The 20360-nt window shown below is 41.7% G+C and overlaps 1 protein-coding gene across 2 annotated transcripts in view; it reads left to right on the top strand.

Moving 5' to 3' along the window:
- tbcd (tubulin folding cofactor D) overlaps positions 1-19884 on the top strand; it is a 41177-nt gene extending 21293 nt beyond the window's left edge. For both annotated transcript variants that reach the window (XM_046834794.1, XM_046834795.1), the window contains exons 15-39: positions 4593-4650; positions 4746-4775; positions 5570-5655; positions 7188-7268; positions 7420-7493; positions 8233-8350; positions 8533-8593; positions 9925-9947; positions 10062-10093; positions 10318-10380; positions 11408-11460; positions 11555-11636; positions 12024-12142; positions 12287-12378; positions 13525-13665; positions 14561-14644; positions 14800-14958; positions 15808-15946; positions 16550-16671; positions 16755-16832; positions 16960-17049; positions 17286-17373; positions 17742-17851; positions 17933-18017; positions 19723-19884. In XM_046834794.1, the coding sequence (XP_046690750.1) occupies positions 4593-4650; positions 4746-4775; positions 5570-5655; positions 7188-7268; positions 7420-7493; positions 8233-8350; positions 8533-8593; positions 9925-9947; positions 10062-10093; positions 10318-10380; positions 11408-11460; positions 11555-11636; positions 12024-12142; positions 12287-12378; positions 13525-13665; positions 14561-14644; positions 14800-14958; positions 15808-15946; positions 16550-16671; positions 16755-16832; positions 16960-17049; positions 17286-17373; positions 17742-17851; positions 17933-18017; positions 19723-19734 (2080 nt within the window). In that variant the 3' untranslated portion in view covers positions 19735-19884. The remainder of the gene's footprint in view (positions 1-4592; positions 4651-4745; positions 4776-5569; positions 5656-7187; positions 7269-7419; positions 7494-8232; positions 8351-8532; positions 8594-9924; positions 9948-10061; positions 10094-10317; positions 10381-11407; positions 11461-11554; positions 11637-12023; positions 12143-12286; positions 12379-13524; positions 13666-14560; positions 14645-14799; positions 14959-15807; positions 15947-16549; positions 16672-16754; positions 16833-16959; positions 17050-17285; positions 17374-17741; positions 17852-17932; positions 18018-19722) is intronic.
- The last annotated feature ends 476 nt before the right edge of the window (positions 19885-20360 follow it).

Here is a 20360-nt window from a genome sequence, read left to right as displayed (position 1 = left end):
AAGCCACAGATTCAGGAACCTTCCGTTCAACCTCTGCACGTCCAACAAAGACACGGCTGTTAGAAGAAACCTACAAAAAAATCTCAAATTTGGATTCATTAGAACAAAAACAGTTTTCCACTGATCTAATGTTCACTCCTTGTGTTTTTTGGCCCAAGCAAGTCTTTCCTGCTTGTTGTTGTTATTCCAAAGTAATGGTCTCTCTTTGACTACCTCCTCGTAGTTCTAGTGGCAGGCATATTTCAACATCAATATTTATGTAATCTAAGAAACTTATCCTCTGCAGTAGAGGTAGCTTTTGGTCTTTTTTCCCTGGCACAGTCCTCTTGAGAGCCTGTTTCATCAGTGTTTGGTTGTTGTTTGTAAATGCACTTGGGAATACATTTAAAGTTCTTGAGATTTTTCAGATGGACTGACCTTCATTTCTTGTATTGTTTTTTTGCCATAATATGGATTTGTACAGTAGATATAGTAGCACTAATTGGGCTGTTGACTCACTGTGTACTCGCTGATTTCTCTGCACAAACCAAACGATGGTCTAAAGCAGTCATCCCCGGGCCGCGGACCAGCGCCGAACCGTGGGTCCATTGGTACCGGGCCGCACAGAAAGAATACATAACTTACATTATTTCCATTTTATTTTTAATCCGATTCTAAACGATGTTTTATTTTGTAAAATGACCGGATATTCTCCTCCACATCTGTCTATAACTCACTCTTGATGCATGTCATGATGCCTCGGTCACATGACTTAACTCCATTCACTACCTTCTTAAAGGGGCTCATAAAACAATACCGCTAAATTCAAACCCCAAGCGAGCAAAATGAACAAAAAACACCACAGTGGAGTCACGTTTATTATTATATTTAGAAAATACCAGTTTTTTTGCTTGTTGTATCATTTAAATTTATTGTATTTATTAGCCACACCTTAAAGGCCGGTCCATGAAAATATTGTCCGACATTAATCTGGTCCGTGGTGCAAAAAAGGTTGGGGACCGCTGAGTTAAAGCACATTAAGAAGGCAAGAAATGCATTAATACTTTAGTATTAATGTACAATGTTTTATTAAACATTATTAAAAATAAAATATTAAATTATATTATTTCATATATATATATATATATATATATATATATATATATATATATATATATATATATATAAAATATAACATTTTATTATATTATAATTGTTATATATCAGGTGTGTAATGGCACACAAAATTCACAGTTCAATTTTGTTTGATTTAAAAATTTCTAAATTGCAAAAACAGTTTTTTATTAACATTTGTAAACATCAACAGTTACATTTTTTTTTTTAAACAATTTTAAATCAAATGCCTGTTTGGTTAAATAATAGCTAAAATTATATTTCATAATATTTTATAAATCTAAAATAAAATAGAATACATCAAATGAATGAAATAAACATTTTTATTATATAATTATATTATAAAAAGTGCCGAAATTCTAAACTTCAACCCGACAAACATTTATTCACGACGTCCTTTCTTTACTTAGATATGGAAAAAACAAAAAGAAAACTTAAAATGTAATATATATATTTATATTTAAAAAAATGAAATCGCTAAAAAAAATGTTTAATGATGCGCCGAGTCTGAAATCGAGCACCAAAACCCGCCATGACGCTCAAATCCGGCAATTAAAACCGTCCGTGCGGAAACATAGCAAAGGTTCTGTTTGGTGTCCTAATGATTTACCTAACTTAAAACACCACAAAAACTTGAAAACATTTTAAAGAATATACAGTCTTCATGCTGTATGTTGAGTTCGGTTTCACTAATAATAAACACATTAGAATAAAGCATCAATATTCGTAAATGCGCATGTTAATTACTTTTCAAATTTTTTATACTCTATTTATTTAAGGTACATTTAGAACAGATACAAATGTGGGAGTAATCACGTGACTCATGACCATTGTGCACTATATATATATATATATATATATATATATATATATATATATATATATATATATATACTGTATAATGTGTCCGGGCTTTTCATTTTATTTAATATAAAGGCGAGACAGTCAAAGTTCATGTCTGAGTTAAAGTTTTGACACCCCTCACCTCCAGACAAGTGTTTAACTTTTTAGCAAAATCAGAGAACGATTTAAAAAAAAAACAGTCGTCCCACTGTTAATGAAGGAGGAGAAGGAGGATGATGAAATGTTGTGATTTATCTTCTCTCCTCCCCTCTCTCCTCCCCCTCTCCCTGCTCCAGGGGCAAGTGTAGACACATCCACAACCGCTCCAGTTTTGTCACCCTCTCTACTTTCTACCCCCCCCCCCCCCACCTCCCTATTTTTTTTTCTTTCCCGTGCAGTGATCCGTTTCCTTGTGCGCTGCCAGGTTTCGACTCGGTCGCTGTGGTTTCGGTCGCCTTCTCGCTCGAGCTTGTTGCGTCCTGTCATCGCTGCTTCCCGACACCCTCGTGCTCTTACACTGACACTAAAACACACACACACACACACACACACACACACACACACACACACACACACACTAGGTGAATTGTGACTTTCTTTTACACTTGTGCAAAAGTACAAAAAAACAAAAGGTGATCAGATCCGTCAGCGAATCGTATTGGACGCTTCAAAATTGTGATTGAGATGAGCCCACCATGGCATCTGTTTTGTGTCGCTCCAGGCCATGTGTCGAAAACCTTCACGGAGTGTGTGTGTGCTGTATTGTGCACATTTATACTTTTTTCCTGTGCAATAACTCCAGTTGCACATCATCTTCGCAGCCGTGTGTGTGTGTGTGTGTGTGTGTGTGTGTGTGTGTGTGTGTGTGTGTGTGTTGTGAGAATCCCTTGCGGGCACGTTCACACAGCCTGTCATGCAGGGTAGAAAGTGAGCCAGGACAGGGTGATAGGGGCTCTACGGGATTGGAGTAGCAGGTAAAAAGTTCTGGTGTCTCTCGTCAGCACGCGTCTGGGTTTAAGCGTTGCACAACCTCAACAACGTCGTTCCCAGCTCCCGAAACTCGTTACGCAAATCCTGAAACGACGTCACGGTTTCAGTGTATTGTCTCTGGCCATACGCCGATCCTAAAGGAAAACGAGGAACGTGAGTGTTTCATCATCTTGCTCCGTTCTTCCTCACCCATCTAATTACAGTGCGAAGGAGTGAAGGATCAACCAATCAGAAGCGGGCAGATATTCATCCACATCCTTTATTCATGTGCAAGTTGGCGTTTGTATCACGATGCAAAAAAACCCTGCTGATTTATTTCTATTTAATTATCAGTAGATGTTCTATAATAATTTTTTATTATTTAGAAAGTGACCAATAATTTGTGAGCAATATTTGATATGTAGATCGATTTCTCGTCACTAAACCGTATCTCGAGCGCGTTCTCGCTGCTGCTACGTGAATACGACGTGTCGCATCGCTACGGAGACCGAGGCGTGTCCTGAGAGTCTCATAGATAACATATTAACATGGCAGAGGTAGAGCTGTAACTTCCTGCACACACAACAGGAAAAGAACATCTGGTTTCATTTCATCTTTTTTTTTCTCTCTTTTTTGCACTGGAAAGGCGTGTTTGTGAAAAGGGGCCACGTGTAAGACGTCAGAAGGCACTTAAGTAAATTGATGATTTGTCTGAACCGAAGAAATAAAAGTTAACGTTCTGTATTATATCATGTTTTTTTTATTGAAACGCATCATGTTGGACTGGAAATCGAATCGCACTGTGTCGTTACAGGGTGAATCGTATCACGTCGTATCCGTAGCCGCATCTTTAATCGGTAGAAGAATGCTGAGGATGGAGACACCAGGAAGGAGGAAAAGAGGAAGACCAAGGAGGAGGTTTATGGATGTGGTGAGGGAAGACATGCAGGTAGTTGGTGTGAAAGAGGCAGATGTAGAGGACAGGGGGGTATGGAGACTGATGATCCGCTGTAGCGCCCCCTATTGGGAAAAGCCGAAAGAATTGAAATCATTCTGCCTTGATTCTCATCAGATTTTCTGTCCAATCAAACGCTCTGTAGGGTTTTGGGTGTCCAAGTTCAGGTGACAGGAAAATTTCATGCGACCGCATCGTATATTATGTATATATATTGTGGACCTCCAAAATTGTGTTAGCAGTCCATAGTTTATGTCCCATGAAAAGAATTTCACTCTGCTGTCTTTTGATTGGCTGGAATGAATGTGATTGACAGGCAAGATCCAATATGCCCCGCCCATTCTGAGGACATTGTGTGTTTGCTTACCACTTTTTTCTCCAGTTTTACCACGTGATCCAGGAAAATATTTTACAGAAGATCCCTACGACCACTGCGGACGCCTTCCAAACTTCACCGCATCAACGATTACGTGTGCGACAACCTTGCGAAAACGGTCGCTATAGAAACTATAATCGGAAGCGCAGCTACTTCTGACCAATCAGAATCCATAATTTCGCAGCGTTCTGTAAAACAGTAGACGTGTGTAGTACAGGATACAGAAATGAGTAAATGCATGAGTGCACCTCTGTAACACATCTGTAACAGTGCAGCATTTTTTTTATTCTCATTTTTTCTTTCCCCTTCCTTTTATTTTCTTGTTTACTTCCTAAGTGCTCTGGTCATCGCTGCTCTGTTCGACCGGAACGTGAGCTGCAGGAAAGCCGCCTCGGTGAGTTTTTTTTATTTTTGTGTTTTTGTTTATTTGCTTCTTCAAAAGAAATGTCAAAAAAAAAAAATAATAAAATGGTATTTTCTTATTTACAGGCTGCTTTCCAAGAAAATGTGGGCAGGCAGGTAGGAGCAGAGGCCGACTAATCGACACACACACACACTCACACACACACACACACACACACACACGCACACACACACACACACACACACACCAGTTATATGTCCGTTATGTGTTATTAGTTATATGCACATATATACACACTGATCAGGAGTAACATCATGACATTAGAACATTCTGAGTGGTGAAGTGAAGAACACTGATGATCTTCATCATGGCACCAGTTAGTGGGTGGATTTATTTATTAGGCAGCAGGTGAACATTTTGTCCTCAAAGATGATGTTAGAAGCAGGAAAAATGGACGAGCGTAAGGATTTGAGCGACAAATTGTGACGTCTAGACGTCTGGCTCAGCGCATCTCCAAAACTGCAGCTCTTGTGAGATGTTCCTGGTCTGCAGTGGTCAGAATCTATCAAAAGTGCTCCAAGGAAGGAACAGTGGTGAACCAGTGACAGGGCCGTGGGAGCCGAGGATCATTGATGCACGTTAGAAGCGAAGGCTGGACGTGTGGTTCCGATCCAACAGACGAGCTCCTGTAGATCAAACTGCTGAAGAAGTTATGATGTTAATGATCTGGACTTTAGCAGCACAAAGGGGACCAACACAATATTAGGCAGGTGGTCATAATGTTATGACTGATCTGTGTGTGTGTGTGTGTGTGTGTGTGTGTGTGTGTGTGTGTGTGTGAATATTCTCTGTTAAACCCACACGTCTTTCCTCAGACGTTGTTTTGCTCTTCGATGTGATGAGTGAGTGGATTAGCGGCCACCATGATCACTGAGATTTTTCTCCTTAGGGCACGTTCCCGCACGGTATCGATATCCTAACAGCTGCAGACTACTTCTCCGTCGGGAACCTGAACAACTGCTATCTGACCATCAGGTAAGAAATGGAGACGAAAATGTGTGCAAAAAAATAATTATTAAGAATTAATTAAAAAAAAAAAAAAAAAAAGGAAAAAAAAAATGTACAGCATCTGGAATCTGGCCAAGTTACAATAAATATATAATAATATATGTAATAATATTAATAATAATAATAATAATAATAATAGTAATATCTGTGTAATAATGATAATAATAATAATAATAATAATAATATACGTATGTAATAATAATAATAATGATAATAATAATAATAATAATAATAATGATAATAATATATGTATGTAGTAATAATAATAATAATAATAATAATAATAATATATGTATTCTTAATCATAATTTCTTGCCGTAAGTTTGAATAATATTTACTATAAAAGTCAGACTTTTAATATTGAGCTTGAAAAGGCTTAAACATGTTTTCTGAGGAAACGCAGCGTTCCCATGAACGGTTAGGACCGGATCCGATCTAACACGTTACTCCCAGTGTTCATCAGATTAACCGCATTCCTGTCAGACTAGCACGCGGGCGCTGGTTGTCTCTGGCGCAGGGGTGGAGATAAAACGCTGCAGGCGGGTTGATATACACGAGCTGGAGGTTGAAGGGCAGGTCTGTTCTCCCTCTGGCTAAAATGCCACCGGGCGAGCCGTCGAGAGCAACAATGTGGAAAATTCTAGCCTCAGGGAGCAAAGTACACACATCCGAACGTTACTCCGACACCGAGACGATTCTCCTCAGCTGGAAAACAGCAGGAAAACAGCTGGAAAACAGCTGGATAGGTCGCTGATTTATTAAATTTATTAAATTTTCTTCAAATTTGATCAAATCTCGTAATGAAACCAGTCACTTGATGGATTTATACACCACATGCTGCTTTTGCGCTGTTCAGGTTCGAATATAACGTTGACGCGAGGCATGAATAGGAGTTCCTGAAAACACCTACACCTGGCATGCGTGGAATTTATTATTAAAAAAAACAAACAAACATGTAGATAATAGACATGATGCAAAACAGCAATAAATGATGGTTCTTTCTTAATCCTGTAGAGTAAAAATTTACATTTAATCCCATTATTTAAATATCTTTGTATTTTTTTAATTATCTGTATTTATATTAAATTAATGTAGTCTTATTCATTTTATGTAGGGGATTTAATTATTTTTTAAATTTTTTTTTATTATTATTATTTTTTAATTATTATTGATTTTAGTTATTTACTTACTGTCCTATATATGTGAGGTCTTTTATTAGTTTATTTATTATTTATTTTTACCTCCTATACATAAGATAATTTATCTATTTATTAAAAAATAATAATAATAATAATCCTAACACCATGGTCTCCTCGGGTAGGCATACATCCTTTTTTATTCATTTATTGTTATTCGTAGTGTAAATATTTCACTGTTGAGTGACGCTGAATCCTGAGTAGGAATTATAACTCGTTAAGGAGTTAATTGCACTTCTGTCTAATCGGCTGGATGTCTAAGTCCTGTCCCTCCTTTTGCTGATGTTGTGTGTCTGCTATCAGCGTGTACATCGCGGGCTTCGAGGAATACACCAAGCCCATGATCGATCACCTCGTGACCAGGAAGATCAACCACTGGGACGGGTAAGGAGGAGGAGGAGGAGGAGAACATCTCTGTGTGTTTAGCTGTAGAAACATGAGTGAAATGGGCAATTAACAAAGCTTTGTTTTGTGTGTGTGTGTGTGTGTGTGTGTGTGTGTGTGTGTGTGTGTGTGTGTGTGTGTGTGTGAGCAGGGCGATCCGAGAGCTGGCCACCAAAGCCCTCCACAACCTCACGCCCCGGGCTCCGGATTACATGGCGAATACAGGTGATAATCCAAAAGCAGTCAAAATCAGCAGCCATGCGATATAGGGGTCTGGAATGATTGACAGTTGGAAAGACTCTTAGCCCCGCCTACTTTTTTCCCTATATTATTCCCTATAAGTTTCTCCTTAATTTGCGCACCGTCTTTAGCGTCCTGTCACGGGGGTAAACTGTGCTGTAAGGTCAAAAGTTTGTGGACGCCATTCCACATCGAGTCCCCAGTTCCTCTTATAATAATCTCTACTATTTTGAGAAGATGTTCCTCTAGATTTTATTGGAGATTTGTCAGCCACAAGGATGAATGTTAGTAAAGTCTGACACTACAGGATGAACGTGAGGTGTTTGAAAAATCAAGGGCATGAGGTGCTTGAAAAATCCATCCTAAAGATGTTTCAGCTCTGTACCAGGAAATCTTTCACTCCAAACTATGGAAAGCAGATCTTCATGGAGCTGGCTTTTTTTTTTTTTGGTCATGTTGGAACAGGTTTGGGTCTCCTTGCTGGAGTGAAGGAAACATTTCTTGCTGCAGCATCCAAAAACTTGAGGCAGAAGCACATATGGGTGGAAAAGTTGGCTGTCCCAATACTTTTGGCCTCACTGTGTATTTTGTTTGTTTATTAATTTGAAATCTGTCGATGCACGTCAGTCTCAGCTAACATTATCTAATCATGCTGTGGGGTCCGTAGCAGGATGCCGACGGTGATGATGATTAAGAGGGTCATCCTCTCTTTCTTCTCTTTCAGTTTTTCCGCAGCTGTTGCCCATGGCGACAGGGATGGACATGCACAAACGCCACGGAGCGATACTCGCCTGTGCCGAGATCACGCACGCCCTCTATAAACTCGCCGCCCAGAGCAACAGGTGAAGCCCGCCCCTTTTCCCCTGTACTCGTTATTAACGATTAATTGCGTAATTACGGAATCGCACAACAGGCTACAGGTGGTCACGTGGACACAAAAACAACACAATGTATGTTCAGTGGTGGGAAGAGTCAACAGTGCTGTTATGATCATCACTGAACTGTTCTTTTTTTTTCCTTTCAGATCAGTCACTGACTTCCTGTCCACAGAATCCATTCAGGGTCTCAAAGCGATTCACCAAACGGTCAGTATTTCCTTTTTCATGGCTTTAAAATTTCAGGCATAACATTCAGACATTCTGAGTGGTGAAGTGAAGAACACTGATGATCTCTGATCTCTTCATCATGGCACCTGTTAGTGGGTGGATTTACTGATTAGGCAGCAAGTGAACATTTTGTCCTTAAAGTTGATGTTAGAAGCAGGAAAAATGGACGAGTTTAACAAATTGTGACGTCTAGACGACTGAGTAGGAGCATCTTCAAAACTGCAGCTCTTGTGGATGTTCCTGGTCTGAATACTGAAGGCTTCCGAACTATGAAAGAACGCATATGGAGTTGTGTGCTGAACAAAAACGTGTTCAACAAACCAAATGTCACACTTTTGGCATTTTCAGCCTCATGAGGTGGTCACCTGGAATCTAAAAGCAGAGGTGTTGAGTGCTTGTTGGCTGCTTTTCCTTCACTCTTAAACCTCTAAATTGTGCTGATTGTGGAGGCCAAGCCATCTGATGCACTTCTCCATCACTTTCATTCTTGGACAAATATGTCTTCCAAAAACTAGAGGTGTGTTTGGGGTCCTGTTGGAGAACAAAAGATGGTCCTACTAAGGGCAAACCAGATTGGGACTGCATGTCGACGGAAAAATCCTGTGGTAGCCATGCTGGTTAAGTGTGTCAGTTAATCAGGTCTGATTCATAATCATCAATAATCATCTAACAAAGACATGGCAGAACCACAAATCCCATATTTGGACTCGTCAGACCAAAAGAGCGTTTTCCACCGATCCAATGTTCGTTCCTGGTGTTTCCTGGCCTGAGCAAGTTTCTTCTTGTTGTTCTTCTGAAGTAATGGTTCCTTACCTGCAATTCCGCCATCACTATTTGTACTCTCTTGAAATTTTTCTCACCTTCATCAGTGCCTGACTTTACTAACACCCGTGTGGCTGAATGAATATCATACAAAATCTCCACAAAATCTAGAGGAACATCTTCCCAGAAGAGTGGAGCTCATTATAACAGTAAATGGGATCTCAACTAATACCAATTTTATGCTCAGGTGTCCACAAACTTTTGACTGTAATGTGTATGCATGAGGATTTCAAAACCAAGAATTTTAATTTCATTGTCTTATTTCCTGTTTGCCTCTGCACAATCAATCCATCAATCAATAAACAAAGATTGTAAATGCTCTTGTTTACTGTTACTTTACGGATTCCAAACGCATCCGTTTCTCCCTGTTTGTGTCGCATTTGTAAGGTTTTTGGACTGAGTTTTATTTTCCATTAAACTCCTGTTTCTGTATTATTATTATTCATTTGGGATCCAAACTCAATATCTGTTCTGTTTCCTCCTCACAGCTGTCAGACAGGAAGCAGTACAGGTGAGAATCTCTCCACACACACACACACACACACACACACACACACACACAAGTTTAACCAACACCTGTCTGTCTTCTTCTTATCATTATTATTGTCTTGATGTTCCTCTATAGGGGGTTTGGTGGAGAGCTGATGAGGCCAGCAGGTACCATCATAAATCATTTTTACTCCTGAAGATCATTGTTTCTCACTTCTAATACAAGCACACACACACACACACACACACACACACACACACACACTTTCATAGCTTCCTTTAAAATGTATTAAATAATACAGTATAGTGAGAAAAAAAATCTGATTTGCTATTGCACTGAGATCCTCGTCTCGTCTTCCTCACCTTTCTCTCTCTCTCTGGTCCATGTACAGTGTGTCTCCTGATCGAGAAACTCTCACTCTCCAGAATGCCTTTTAAAGACGATCCGGTCATCGGTAAGTCTGTCTGTCTGTCGATCCAAGTTTGTCCGTCCGTCTGTCTGTCTGTCTGCCTATCTGTCCTGTGTCTCTACATCTGTCTGCCTATCCAAGTTTGTCTGTCCGTCTGTCTGTCTGTCTGCCTATCTGTCTGTGTCTCTACATCTGTCTGTCTATCCAAGTTTGTCCTTCCGTTTGTCTGTCTGTCTGTCTGCCTATCTGTCTGTTTCTCTACATCTGTCTTGTTATCCAAGTTTGTCCATCTGTCTGTCTGTCTGCCTATCTGTCTGTGTCTCTACATCTGTCTCTCTGCCTATCTGTCTGTCTATATCTGGTACATCCACATGTCTAACTATCCACATGTCTATTTGCTGTTTCTTTATTCTCTGTCTGTCTGTGAGTCTGTCTGTTGATCTGTTCATCTATGTGTAGCTCCACTTGTCCAGATGTCAATTTATAATGGTTTTGTTTGTATCTTTCTGTCTGTACACCTGTTTTCAAGCTGTCTGCTGCCCAGTCTGTATGTCTCATGACTGTCTGCCTGTGCGTCTGTCTTTGGCATTCTAATAATCTTTATATATTTCACCCATCTGTGTCTTCATTGATATGTTTGTCTGTTGAATGGTCTGTCTGTCTGTCTGTCTATGTTTGTCTATTTGTCTGTGTATTTGTTTATCTCTCTGTCTGTCAGTTTGTCTGTCTGTCTGTCTGTCTGCCTCTCTCTTTGTTTCTCTGTCTGTCTGTCTTTATCCACATTTCTGCCTTTCTCTTTTTCTGGTCTTCCTGTCAGACTGTCTGTCACTCAGTCTGGCTATTTGTTTTTGTCTGTCTGTCTGACAATAAGTTCTGGCTGTCTGTGGCTCTCTCTGTTGAATTGTCTGTCTGTTGAGTTTTTGTCTGTGTATCTGTTGGCATGTACTTTTTGCAAATCTGTTTGCCTTTGTTGCATTTAAACACAAGCACATCATGAATCAGCTCATGACTGTTATGATGATGATGATGATGATGATGATGATGTACACTAACATGAGTTGCTGTAATACAGACGGCTGGAAGTCACTCATAGACGACAGTCTAAACGCCAAGCAAAGCATTCAGGTACAGTGACATTATCACACACACTCACACATTCACACACACACACACACACTCGACCATTCTGATCTCTGTGTGTGTGTGTGTGGGTGTGTAGGAGGCAGCAGTGTCAGCTCTCGCGGCTCTGTGTCAGGAGTATTATCAGCTGCAACCCGGCAAGGCTGACACACACACACAAGGTACACAACCCCCTTTACACACTTCACCATGACTCTAACCTCGGTGTGTACAGAGACGCGGATCCACTCAACACACTGCATCTGAGTCAGTTACAGTGACTCACGACTCACTAAGCTGACTTGTTTTTCCCACTGACTCTGATTCAGTGAAGTCGACTCACTGCAGCTGATTCACTTGAAACCGATTCAGTACAGTTCATTATTGTGAGTTGACTCTCTGAAGATGATTTGGTGAAGATGAATCATTTAATCATTTAAAGTCGACTCAGTTCATTGAGTGTGCGTGCGTATGTGTGTATAAATGTGATTTTGTGTGTGAATGTGCATTTGTGATATTGTGATTGTGTGTGTGTGTGTGTGTGTGTGTGTGTGTGTGTGTGTATACAGAACAGTTGGTCAGTAGGTATCTCCTGGGGTTGAGGAGTGCTGAGGTGCAGCTGCGCTGTGGCTGTGCTTTAGCTCTGGGTTCTCTCCCAGTCTTCATGATCCGCAACAGACTGCAGCAGGTACGATCCAGAACCAACACCAACCAACAGGAACCAGGAGTACTGACATCACACTTACATTTCATCACCTGTGTGTGTGTGTGTGTGTGTGTGTGTGTGTGTGTGTGTGTGTGTGTGTGTGTGTGTGTGTGTGTGTGTGTTCAGGTGTTAGACGGCCTTCAGAATGCCTGCAGATACACACAGAAGGAAGACGGATTCGCAGAGTCCCGGAGAGACGCAGCTTCAGCACTGGCTCAGTAAGTCTCTCTATCCACTCCTCCACTCCTCTCTTCCCTTTCTTTTTTTTATTTACCTCCCAATTCATGTCTCTTCTTAGTTCTTTCTTTCTTTCTTTTTTCTTTCTTTCTTTCTTTCTTTCTTTCTTTCTTTCTTTCTTTCTTTCTTTCCTTTCTTCCTTCCTTCCTTTCCAATTTATGTCTCTCTTCGTTTCTTTCTTTCTTTCTTTCTTTCTTTCTTTCTTTCTTTCTTTCTTTCTTTGTTAATTTGTTTATTTCTTGGTTTTTCTTTCTTTCTTTCTTTTCTCTCCTTCCTCTTTCTTTTTTCTTTCTTTCTTTCTAGTCAACAATCATTTCTTCTCTGCCCTCCCACTTTCCATTCCTCTCTTTTTTCGTCTTCTCTTTAATCCCCTTCACCCCATCCTTCTTCTCTCCTTCATTTTTAATTCCTATTTTTTTCATCTTTTTCTATCACATTGTCTTTACATTTTCTTTAAATATTTAAATTCTTTAAATTCTTTATAACCTTTTCTCCTCCTTCCACCAGCCCCAGCTCTCTTTTCTTCTCCTCGATTCTTCTGTTTTTCTTCTCTGTTTCTTATCCTTTTATTTCTCTCAACTCATTCTCTCCTCACTCTTCTTCTCCCTCTTTTCTCTCCTTCCTCTTTCTTTCTTTTCTCTCCTCTTCTTCTCCCCTTTTCTCTCCTCACTCTTCTTCTCCCTCTTTTCTCTCCTCCTCTTCTTCTCCCTCTTTTCTCTCTCTCTCTTCTCCTCTTTTCTCTCCTCCTCTTCTTCTCCCTCTTTTCTCTCCTCTCGCTTCTTTTCTCTTCTCTCTCTTCTTCTCCCTCTTTTCTCTCCTGTCTCTTCTTTTCTCTCTCTCTTCTTCTCCTCTTTTCTCTTCTCTCTTCTCCTCCCTCTTTTCTCTCCTCTCTTCTTCTTTTCCCCACTTTTCTCTCCTCTCTCTTCTTCTCTCTCCTTTCTTTCCACTTTTCTCCTCCCCTCTTTTCTCTTCTCTCTCTTCTTCTCCCTCTTCTCTAATAGTGAACACACTCTGCACCTCAGACCTGCTCGACCTGAAATTCATCATTTCATGGCTTTATGCATCACAGTCTGTCTGCTTTGTCTGAGCGTGTGTGTGTGTGTGTGTGTGTGTTTTCTGTTTTTCAGGGTGTGTGTGAGTGTAGGAGTGTGTGCCCAGGCCAGTCCAGACAGCGCAGTGTGTGAGGAGAACGTGAACGGTGTGTATGAAGCTCTGCTGGAGTGCATGAACGATTACACCACGGACAGCCGAGGAGACGTCGGGTCCTGGTGAGGATGAGATCTGAGAACCATGCACACACACACACACACACACACACACACACACACACACACACACACACACACACCTACACATTCCACCCCCAATGTGTTCACATCCTGGGCCAACGTTGATTTTACTGCAACTTGTAATCATCTGCTGCTAAATTGTTCTGCACCGCATCTTGCTGTAAGAGAAATTGGAACGTATTCCACACATCATCACTCAACCCCCACCAGCCTGAACTGCTCACATAGGGTTAGGGTCACGTGATTTCAGCCAATGCGATTTTGGTCACGTGATTTTGGCCGATGGGATTTTGGTCACGTGTTCGGCTTGGTTTGATTTTTAACCAGTTGATCTGAGTTGTTTCTAATAAACTGGCCTTTAAGTGTATTGGTATATTAGTTGTAAAGCACTTTTGACTCTTTTGGTCTCTTTTGGAGACCACGGTGCAACTGAAGATGTTTTCACATGAACATCCTAAAGATCCATGATGTTCCTAAACATTTCAAGAACTTTGAGGAAGAATTTGTACCTATAATTATTATTAACAGTCTGCTACAACGTGCTCAGGACCACAATTTGCATGAAAAGTTCTGCATTAAAGCTGCAATCACTGAACATCTCAACAATGATGGAACTGTAATGAACATTTGGTGATGAGGATGAGGTTCCCTCTTGAGTCTGGTTCCTCTCAAGGTTTCTTTCTCGTGCCATCTCGGGGAGTCGCCACTGACTCACTCATTGGAGACAAACTTACAATTCTAAGGAACAAACTTACATCCTTTTATCCAGCTGTTCATCTCTGTAATGCTGCTTTATGAAAATGTCCATTATTAAACTTGCTCTACAAATAAATCCAAATCGAATGAATTGAAACTTTTGCGTATTGTGTTCCAGGGTGCGTGCAGCGGCCATGACAGGTTTACAGGATGTGACGCTACAGGTAGCAGGCTCCGCCCCTGACCTGCTGTCTCCTGCCATGTGAGTCTCTTCAAATCTGTCTCTTTCTGTGTCTCACACACATTCCCATGATGTTTCATGGTTACCAGATCTGCTCTTCATTAACACCCTGTTGTTTATTTGTGTGCGTGTGTGTGTGTGCGTGTGTGTGTGTGTGTGTGTGTGTGTGTGTGTAGTTGTCAGCGGATGATGTGCAGTCTGGCCCAGCAGGCTGCAGAGAAGATTGACCGTTACAGAGCACACGCCGGAGCCGTGTTCCTCCGCCTGCTCCACAGCACCGAGCCTGTAGTACCCCACATTCCCCACCGGGAGGAGCTGCTCGACATATTCCCTCTGTCAGTGCCTTAGGCTGTGTGTGTGTGTGTGTGTGTGTGTGTGTGTGTGTGTGTGTGTGTTTATGTATATTTAACATACTTTATAGTATGATGATATTTAACAATTAATAATAATACAAAAAAATCTAAATTACAAGGTGCAAGTATAAAAATATAAAGGGTAAGATAGATAGATAGATAGATAGATAGATAGATAGATAGATAGATAGATAGATAGATAGATAGATAGATAGATACACACACATTTTTACACTCACAATATTTTTTTTATTTATGTGAGGTTTATGTGAGATTCATTTAGCCACAAGACCTCTTGTGCAGTCAGTTTGAAAAGTTCATCCTGAAGGTGTTCAGTAGGGTTGGAGCTCTATAGCAGGAGATCTTCCACTCCAGCCTATGGAAAGCAGAGCTTCATTGATCTGGCTTTGTGCACTTTGTGTCAAGCTGGAATTTTGGGGTATAAGTTTATTGAAGAAGCACATATGGGTGGAAAAGTTGGGTGTCCCAATACTTTTGACCGTACAGCGTGCGTGTGCGTCTCCGCAGCTCCATGGTTCCTCGTGGTTATTACTTCTTCTGATGATTTCTCTCCTGAGATGTTTTGTTTATTAATTAACTTCACAGATCACATCAGGAGAGTAAAGAGTCGGCTTTCAGCGCGTCTCTCATCACTCGGCAGATCATTCCCGAGATTATCTTCACTGAGAATAGAGATGTGTTGAAAGAGAGTGTGTGTGTGTGTGTGTGTGTGTGTGTGTGTGTGTGTGTATGTTTACGGGCATGTTCTTATCTGGATGTGTGTGTGTGTGTGTGTGTGTGTGTGTGTGTGTGTGTGTGTGTGTGTTGCAGAGGTGGTGTGGAGTCTCTGAATTGGAGCGCCCCGTCTCAGGCTTTTCCTCACGTCACACGGCTCCTGGGGCTTCCAGCGTACCGTTACCACACGCTTCTGGGCCTGGCCGTGTCTGTGGGCGGTCTCACCGAGTCCACGGTACGTCCTCCCGCTAATCTCTATCTCACTCTTGCGTGTTTATTCCCGTTTAAAGCATGAACGCGGTTTTCAAAACCGCGGAGCGATCCAGGTTTAAGTTTGTCTAAGCAATCGTCTAAGCAATTATAAACCCCGCCCACCCAGTGCCCCAAACACCTCTCACCCAGTACTCCAAATAATCCCCCCCACCCCCCATAGTGCACCAACACCAACAACCCAGTACCCTAAACAACACTGCCTACCCAGTGCCCCAAACACCGCCCACCCAGTATCCCAAACCAATACTGCCTGCACATTGCCCAGAAATAAACACTGCCCACCTGATGCCTCAAAAAACCACCACCCAGCCAGTGTCCCAGACAGACACTGCACCATGCAAACATTGCTCACAAAGTGCACCAAGCAACCTCACCCACTCACCTCCACATAGAATACCCCGTCCCCCCTTTACCCTCGCAGACAAACCCCTTTCTGTAAATGCTAAAAACCCTGCACACATGCACTTTCAATATGTACTGTGTTTACGCTGTTGTGTGTGTGTGTGTGTGTGTGTGTGTGTGTGTGTGTGTGTGTGTGTGTGTGTGTTTGTGTGCACGCTTGCAGGTGCGATATTCCTCCCACTCTCTGTTTGAGCACCTGAAGAGCATCCAGCAGGATGAAGCGGAGATGCTGCAGTTTGCCAACACACTCCTGCTGGTCTTCAGACGCAATCTCCACAATGACAGGTACACACACACACGCACACACACACACCCCACACACAAACACAAACACACACTCACATGCATACACTCTTTTCTCCCCTCAGAGTGTCTGTACCTGTGATGAGGATGATGGACCAGATGTTGGCCAGCGGCTGCTTTGAGATCTTCATCCATCAGGAGAGGTGATGAGAATTCCAGCATCTCCACATCACGAACATTAGGGTCAGGAAGTGCTGCATCTTCTGCTGTTTTTATTTCTAACCTTAACCTCTCCCTCTCTCTCCCTCTCTCCCTCTCTCTCTCTCTCAGTCACCCATTCTGTGTGGAGTTGTTGTCTCTCTGTAAGGAGGAGATTAAGAGGTCGAAGGACACTAAGAAGTTGCGCTCCTGCGCCTCAGTGTGAGTAAACGCACACACACACACACACACACACACACACACACACACACACACACAAACACACTTTAAAAGACATAAATACATAAAAACAGAAAAACTGATTCAGAATCAGTAGTACGAGTCCTTCGGGATGTTTATTGCCGTTAAAACTGAAGCTCCGCCCACATGTGTATACCACTGTGCTGATTGGTTGGTGGGTCTGGCATGTGTGTGATTGACAGCTGTTTCTCTTGCAGGTATTGTGGACTGATCCAGTTTAAGGGGGACGTGAGGAAGAAGATCCTGGCGCAGCTCATGTTACTGCTGTGTCACGCTTTTCCTGTGGTGTGTATCTGTCCGTCTGTCTGTCTGTATGTATGTCTGTCTATTTACATCTATCTATCTATCTATCTATCTATCTGTCTGTCTGTCTGTCTATCTATCTATCTATCTATCTATCTATCTATCTATCTACTGTATTTATAGCAGTTTTTGTGCCAGTCTTTCACTCCGTCGCTATGAGCAAACTTTCATCCGTATGTCCTTCACTGACTGTTCATATGTCTGTCTGTCTGTCTGTCTGTCTGTCTGTCTTTGAGTATATTTGTCTATCCAATTGTCTGGATCTCTCTCTCTTTGTGCCTTCTCATCACAATGTCTCTCTCTCTCTCTCTCTCTCACTCCCTCTCTCTATCCCCCTTCTATTTGAGTAGATCAGGAAGACGACGGCTGCTCAGGTGTATGAGATGTTGCTGATGTATGATGACGTGGTTGATGCGGCGGTGCTTGATGATGTCATGACCGTGCTGAGTGACAGTAACTGGTAAGTGATGATGTAAAGTCTGAGTCCGTGTCTCGTCTTCTCCACCATCACTTCATAGTCCTTGTGTCCTGCATGTCTTAGGGAGAGCGAGCTGGCCATGGTGCGGACTTACAGGAACCAGCTCTGTGATTGGTTAGGAGTGCCCCGACCCACCCTGTTAACCAAGGTAACCACTCTCACACACACCACACACACACACGCACACACACACACACACACAGCAGAGACATTGTCCATCTTGTCACCAGATTTTTGTTTGATGAAAGAATAAAAATCTTTCAGATGTTTTTTAGCCGTGTGGTTGAGTGTTTAGATTTAGGCTCCGCCCACATGCATACGAATATTTCTAAAAAGCAAAAGTTGAAACATAAAACCAGGAGCATGCCAGTCCTGTAGGAGGCGATAGTGCGTCGTAAACTCATCACACCATGAGAACAATGTTCAGAGCTGTATGTTAGAGACCTGGGAAGGTTCATGTGCTTTCTTTTTCTTTCTTTCTTTCTTTCTTTGTACATGTATGTGTATATTGGGGTGTAACTGTACAATAAAGTCACAGTTCGCTTTGTTCCGGTTTTTAATCTAGTTACAGTTTAATCTCGGCTCAGTTTAATCTCGCCACAGTTTAATCTCGGCACAGTTTAATCTCGGCTCAATTTGGTCTCGCCACAGTTTGGTCTCGCCACAGTTTGGTCTCGGTACAGTTTGGTCTCGGTACAGTTTGGTCTCGGTACAGTTTAATCTCGGCATAGTTTGGTTTCGGCACAGTTTAATCTCAGCACAGTTTGGTCTCGGCACAGTTTAATCTCGGTTTAGTTTAATCTCGCCACAGTTCGGTCTTGGTACAGTTTAATCTCGGCTCAGTTTGGTCTCGGTACAGTTTGGTCTCGGTACAGTTTAATCTCGGTACAGTTTGGTCTCGGCACAGTTTAATCTCGGCTCAGTTTGGTCTCGGTACAGTTTAATCTCGGTACAGTTTGGTCTCGGTACAGTTTAATCTCGGCTCAGTTTGGTCTCGGTACAGTTTAATCTCGGCTCAGTTTGGTCTCGGTACAGTTTAATCTCGCCACAGTTTGGTCTCGGTACAGTTTGGTCTCGGTACAGTTTGGTCTCGGTACAGTTTGGTCTCGGTACAGTTTAATCTCGGCACAGTTTGGTCTCGGTACAGTTTAATCTCGCCACAGTTTGGTCTCGGTACAGTTTGGTCTCGGTACAGTTTGGTCTCGGTACAGTTTAATCTCGGTACAGTTTAATCTCGGTACAGTTTAATCTCGGTACAGTTTGGTCTCGGTACAGTTTGGTCTCGGTACAGTTTGGTCTTGGTACAGTTTAATCTCGGTACAGTTTAATCTCGCCACAGTTTGGTCTCGGTACAGTTTGGTCTCGGTACAGTTTAATCTCGGCACAGTTTGGTCTCGGTACAGTTTAATCTCGGTACAGTTTGGTCTCGGTACAGTTTGGTCTCGGTACAGTTTAATCTCGGTACAGTTTAATCTCGGCTCAGTTTGGTCTCGGTACAGTTTGGTCTCGGTACAGTTTGGTCTCGGTACAGTTTAATCTCGGTACAGTTTAATCTCGGCTCAGTTTGGTCTCGGTACAGTTTGGTCTCGGTACAGTTTGGAGGGTAAAATGCAAAACAAAATTGCTTGTGTTTTTTTTATAACTCAGTTTATTATTGTTAATATTTGTAAACATCAGCAGATTAAATTTTTAAAAGAATTTGAAATAAAATTCTTGCTTGGTTAAATAATTTATACTGGATAATCAGCGCCTCCCGTCTGCACTGCAGTGAAAACACATTCCACAGTTTCATTAGGTATAAATATCCATCAAAGGATCTTTATTTCATATTTCTTTCCCTTTGTGTTTTACAGAATCCTGTGTAATAACACCGACAAACCCCAGAGTGAGGGAGAGTCCAGATCAACTTCCTGTTTATCATCTGTTCAGCTCACTAGTGTAGTCGTTTCCTGTTAATCAAACACCATGGATCTTCTCACCTCCTAATGTTACGCTAATAAACATTCCAGCACGTTTTCCGGAATCCTCTCACAATTCTTACTTTTTATTCATTCCACAAAAATGTAACAATTTCATCTTCTCATGACTCCGGATCCATACTGAGCCACAAACACGTCGTTTGCGTAAAAAAAGGAACAAAAAGGACATCATGACCATGAGATTATGCGCTTTTGGAACATCCCATTCCACCTTTAATCCCAATGTACTATAATATTTGCCTTCTGGGAAGATGTTACACTAGATTTTGTGGAGATTTCATGTGACATTCATTCAGCCACAAAGTCAGGTCCTGCAGGATGAAGGTGAGGTGAGGAGGCTCCTGGGGTGCAGAAAACTTCATCCCGAAGGTCCTTAGTACGGTTGGAGATCTATAGAAGCGTATTATACAACTATAATGAGCACCTTTGGGATGAAGTTTCATGCTGACTGCACCCCAAGGCCTCCTCACCTCACCCACATCAGCACTGATGAGCACACTCCAAGATCTCCA

Source organism: Silurus meridionalis, chromosome 22 (genome assembly GCF_014805685.1).
Source record: "Silurus meridionalis isolate SWU-2019-XX chromosome 22, ASM1480568v1, whole genome shotgun sequence".
Lineage (NCBI taxonomy): Eukaryota > Metazoa > Chordata > Actinopteri > Siluriformes > Siluridae > Silurus > Silurus meridionalis.
Note: the sequence above shows the minus strand (reverse complement) of the source record. Positions and strands in the feature narration are given on the sequence as shown.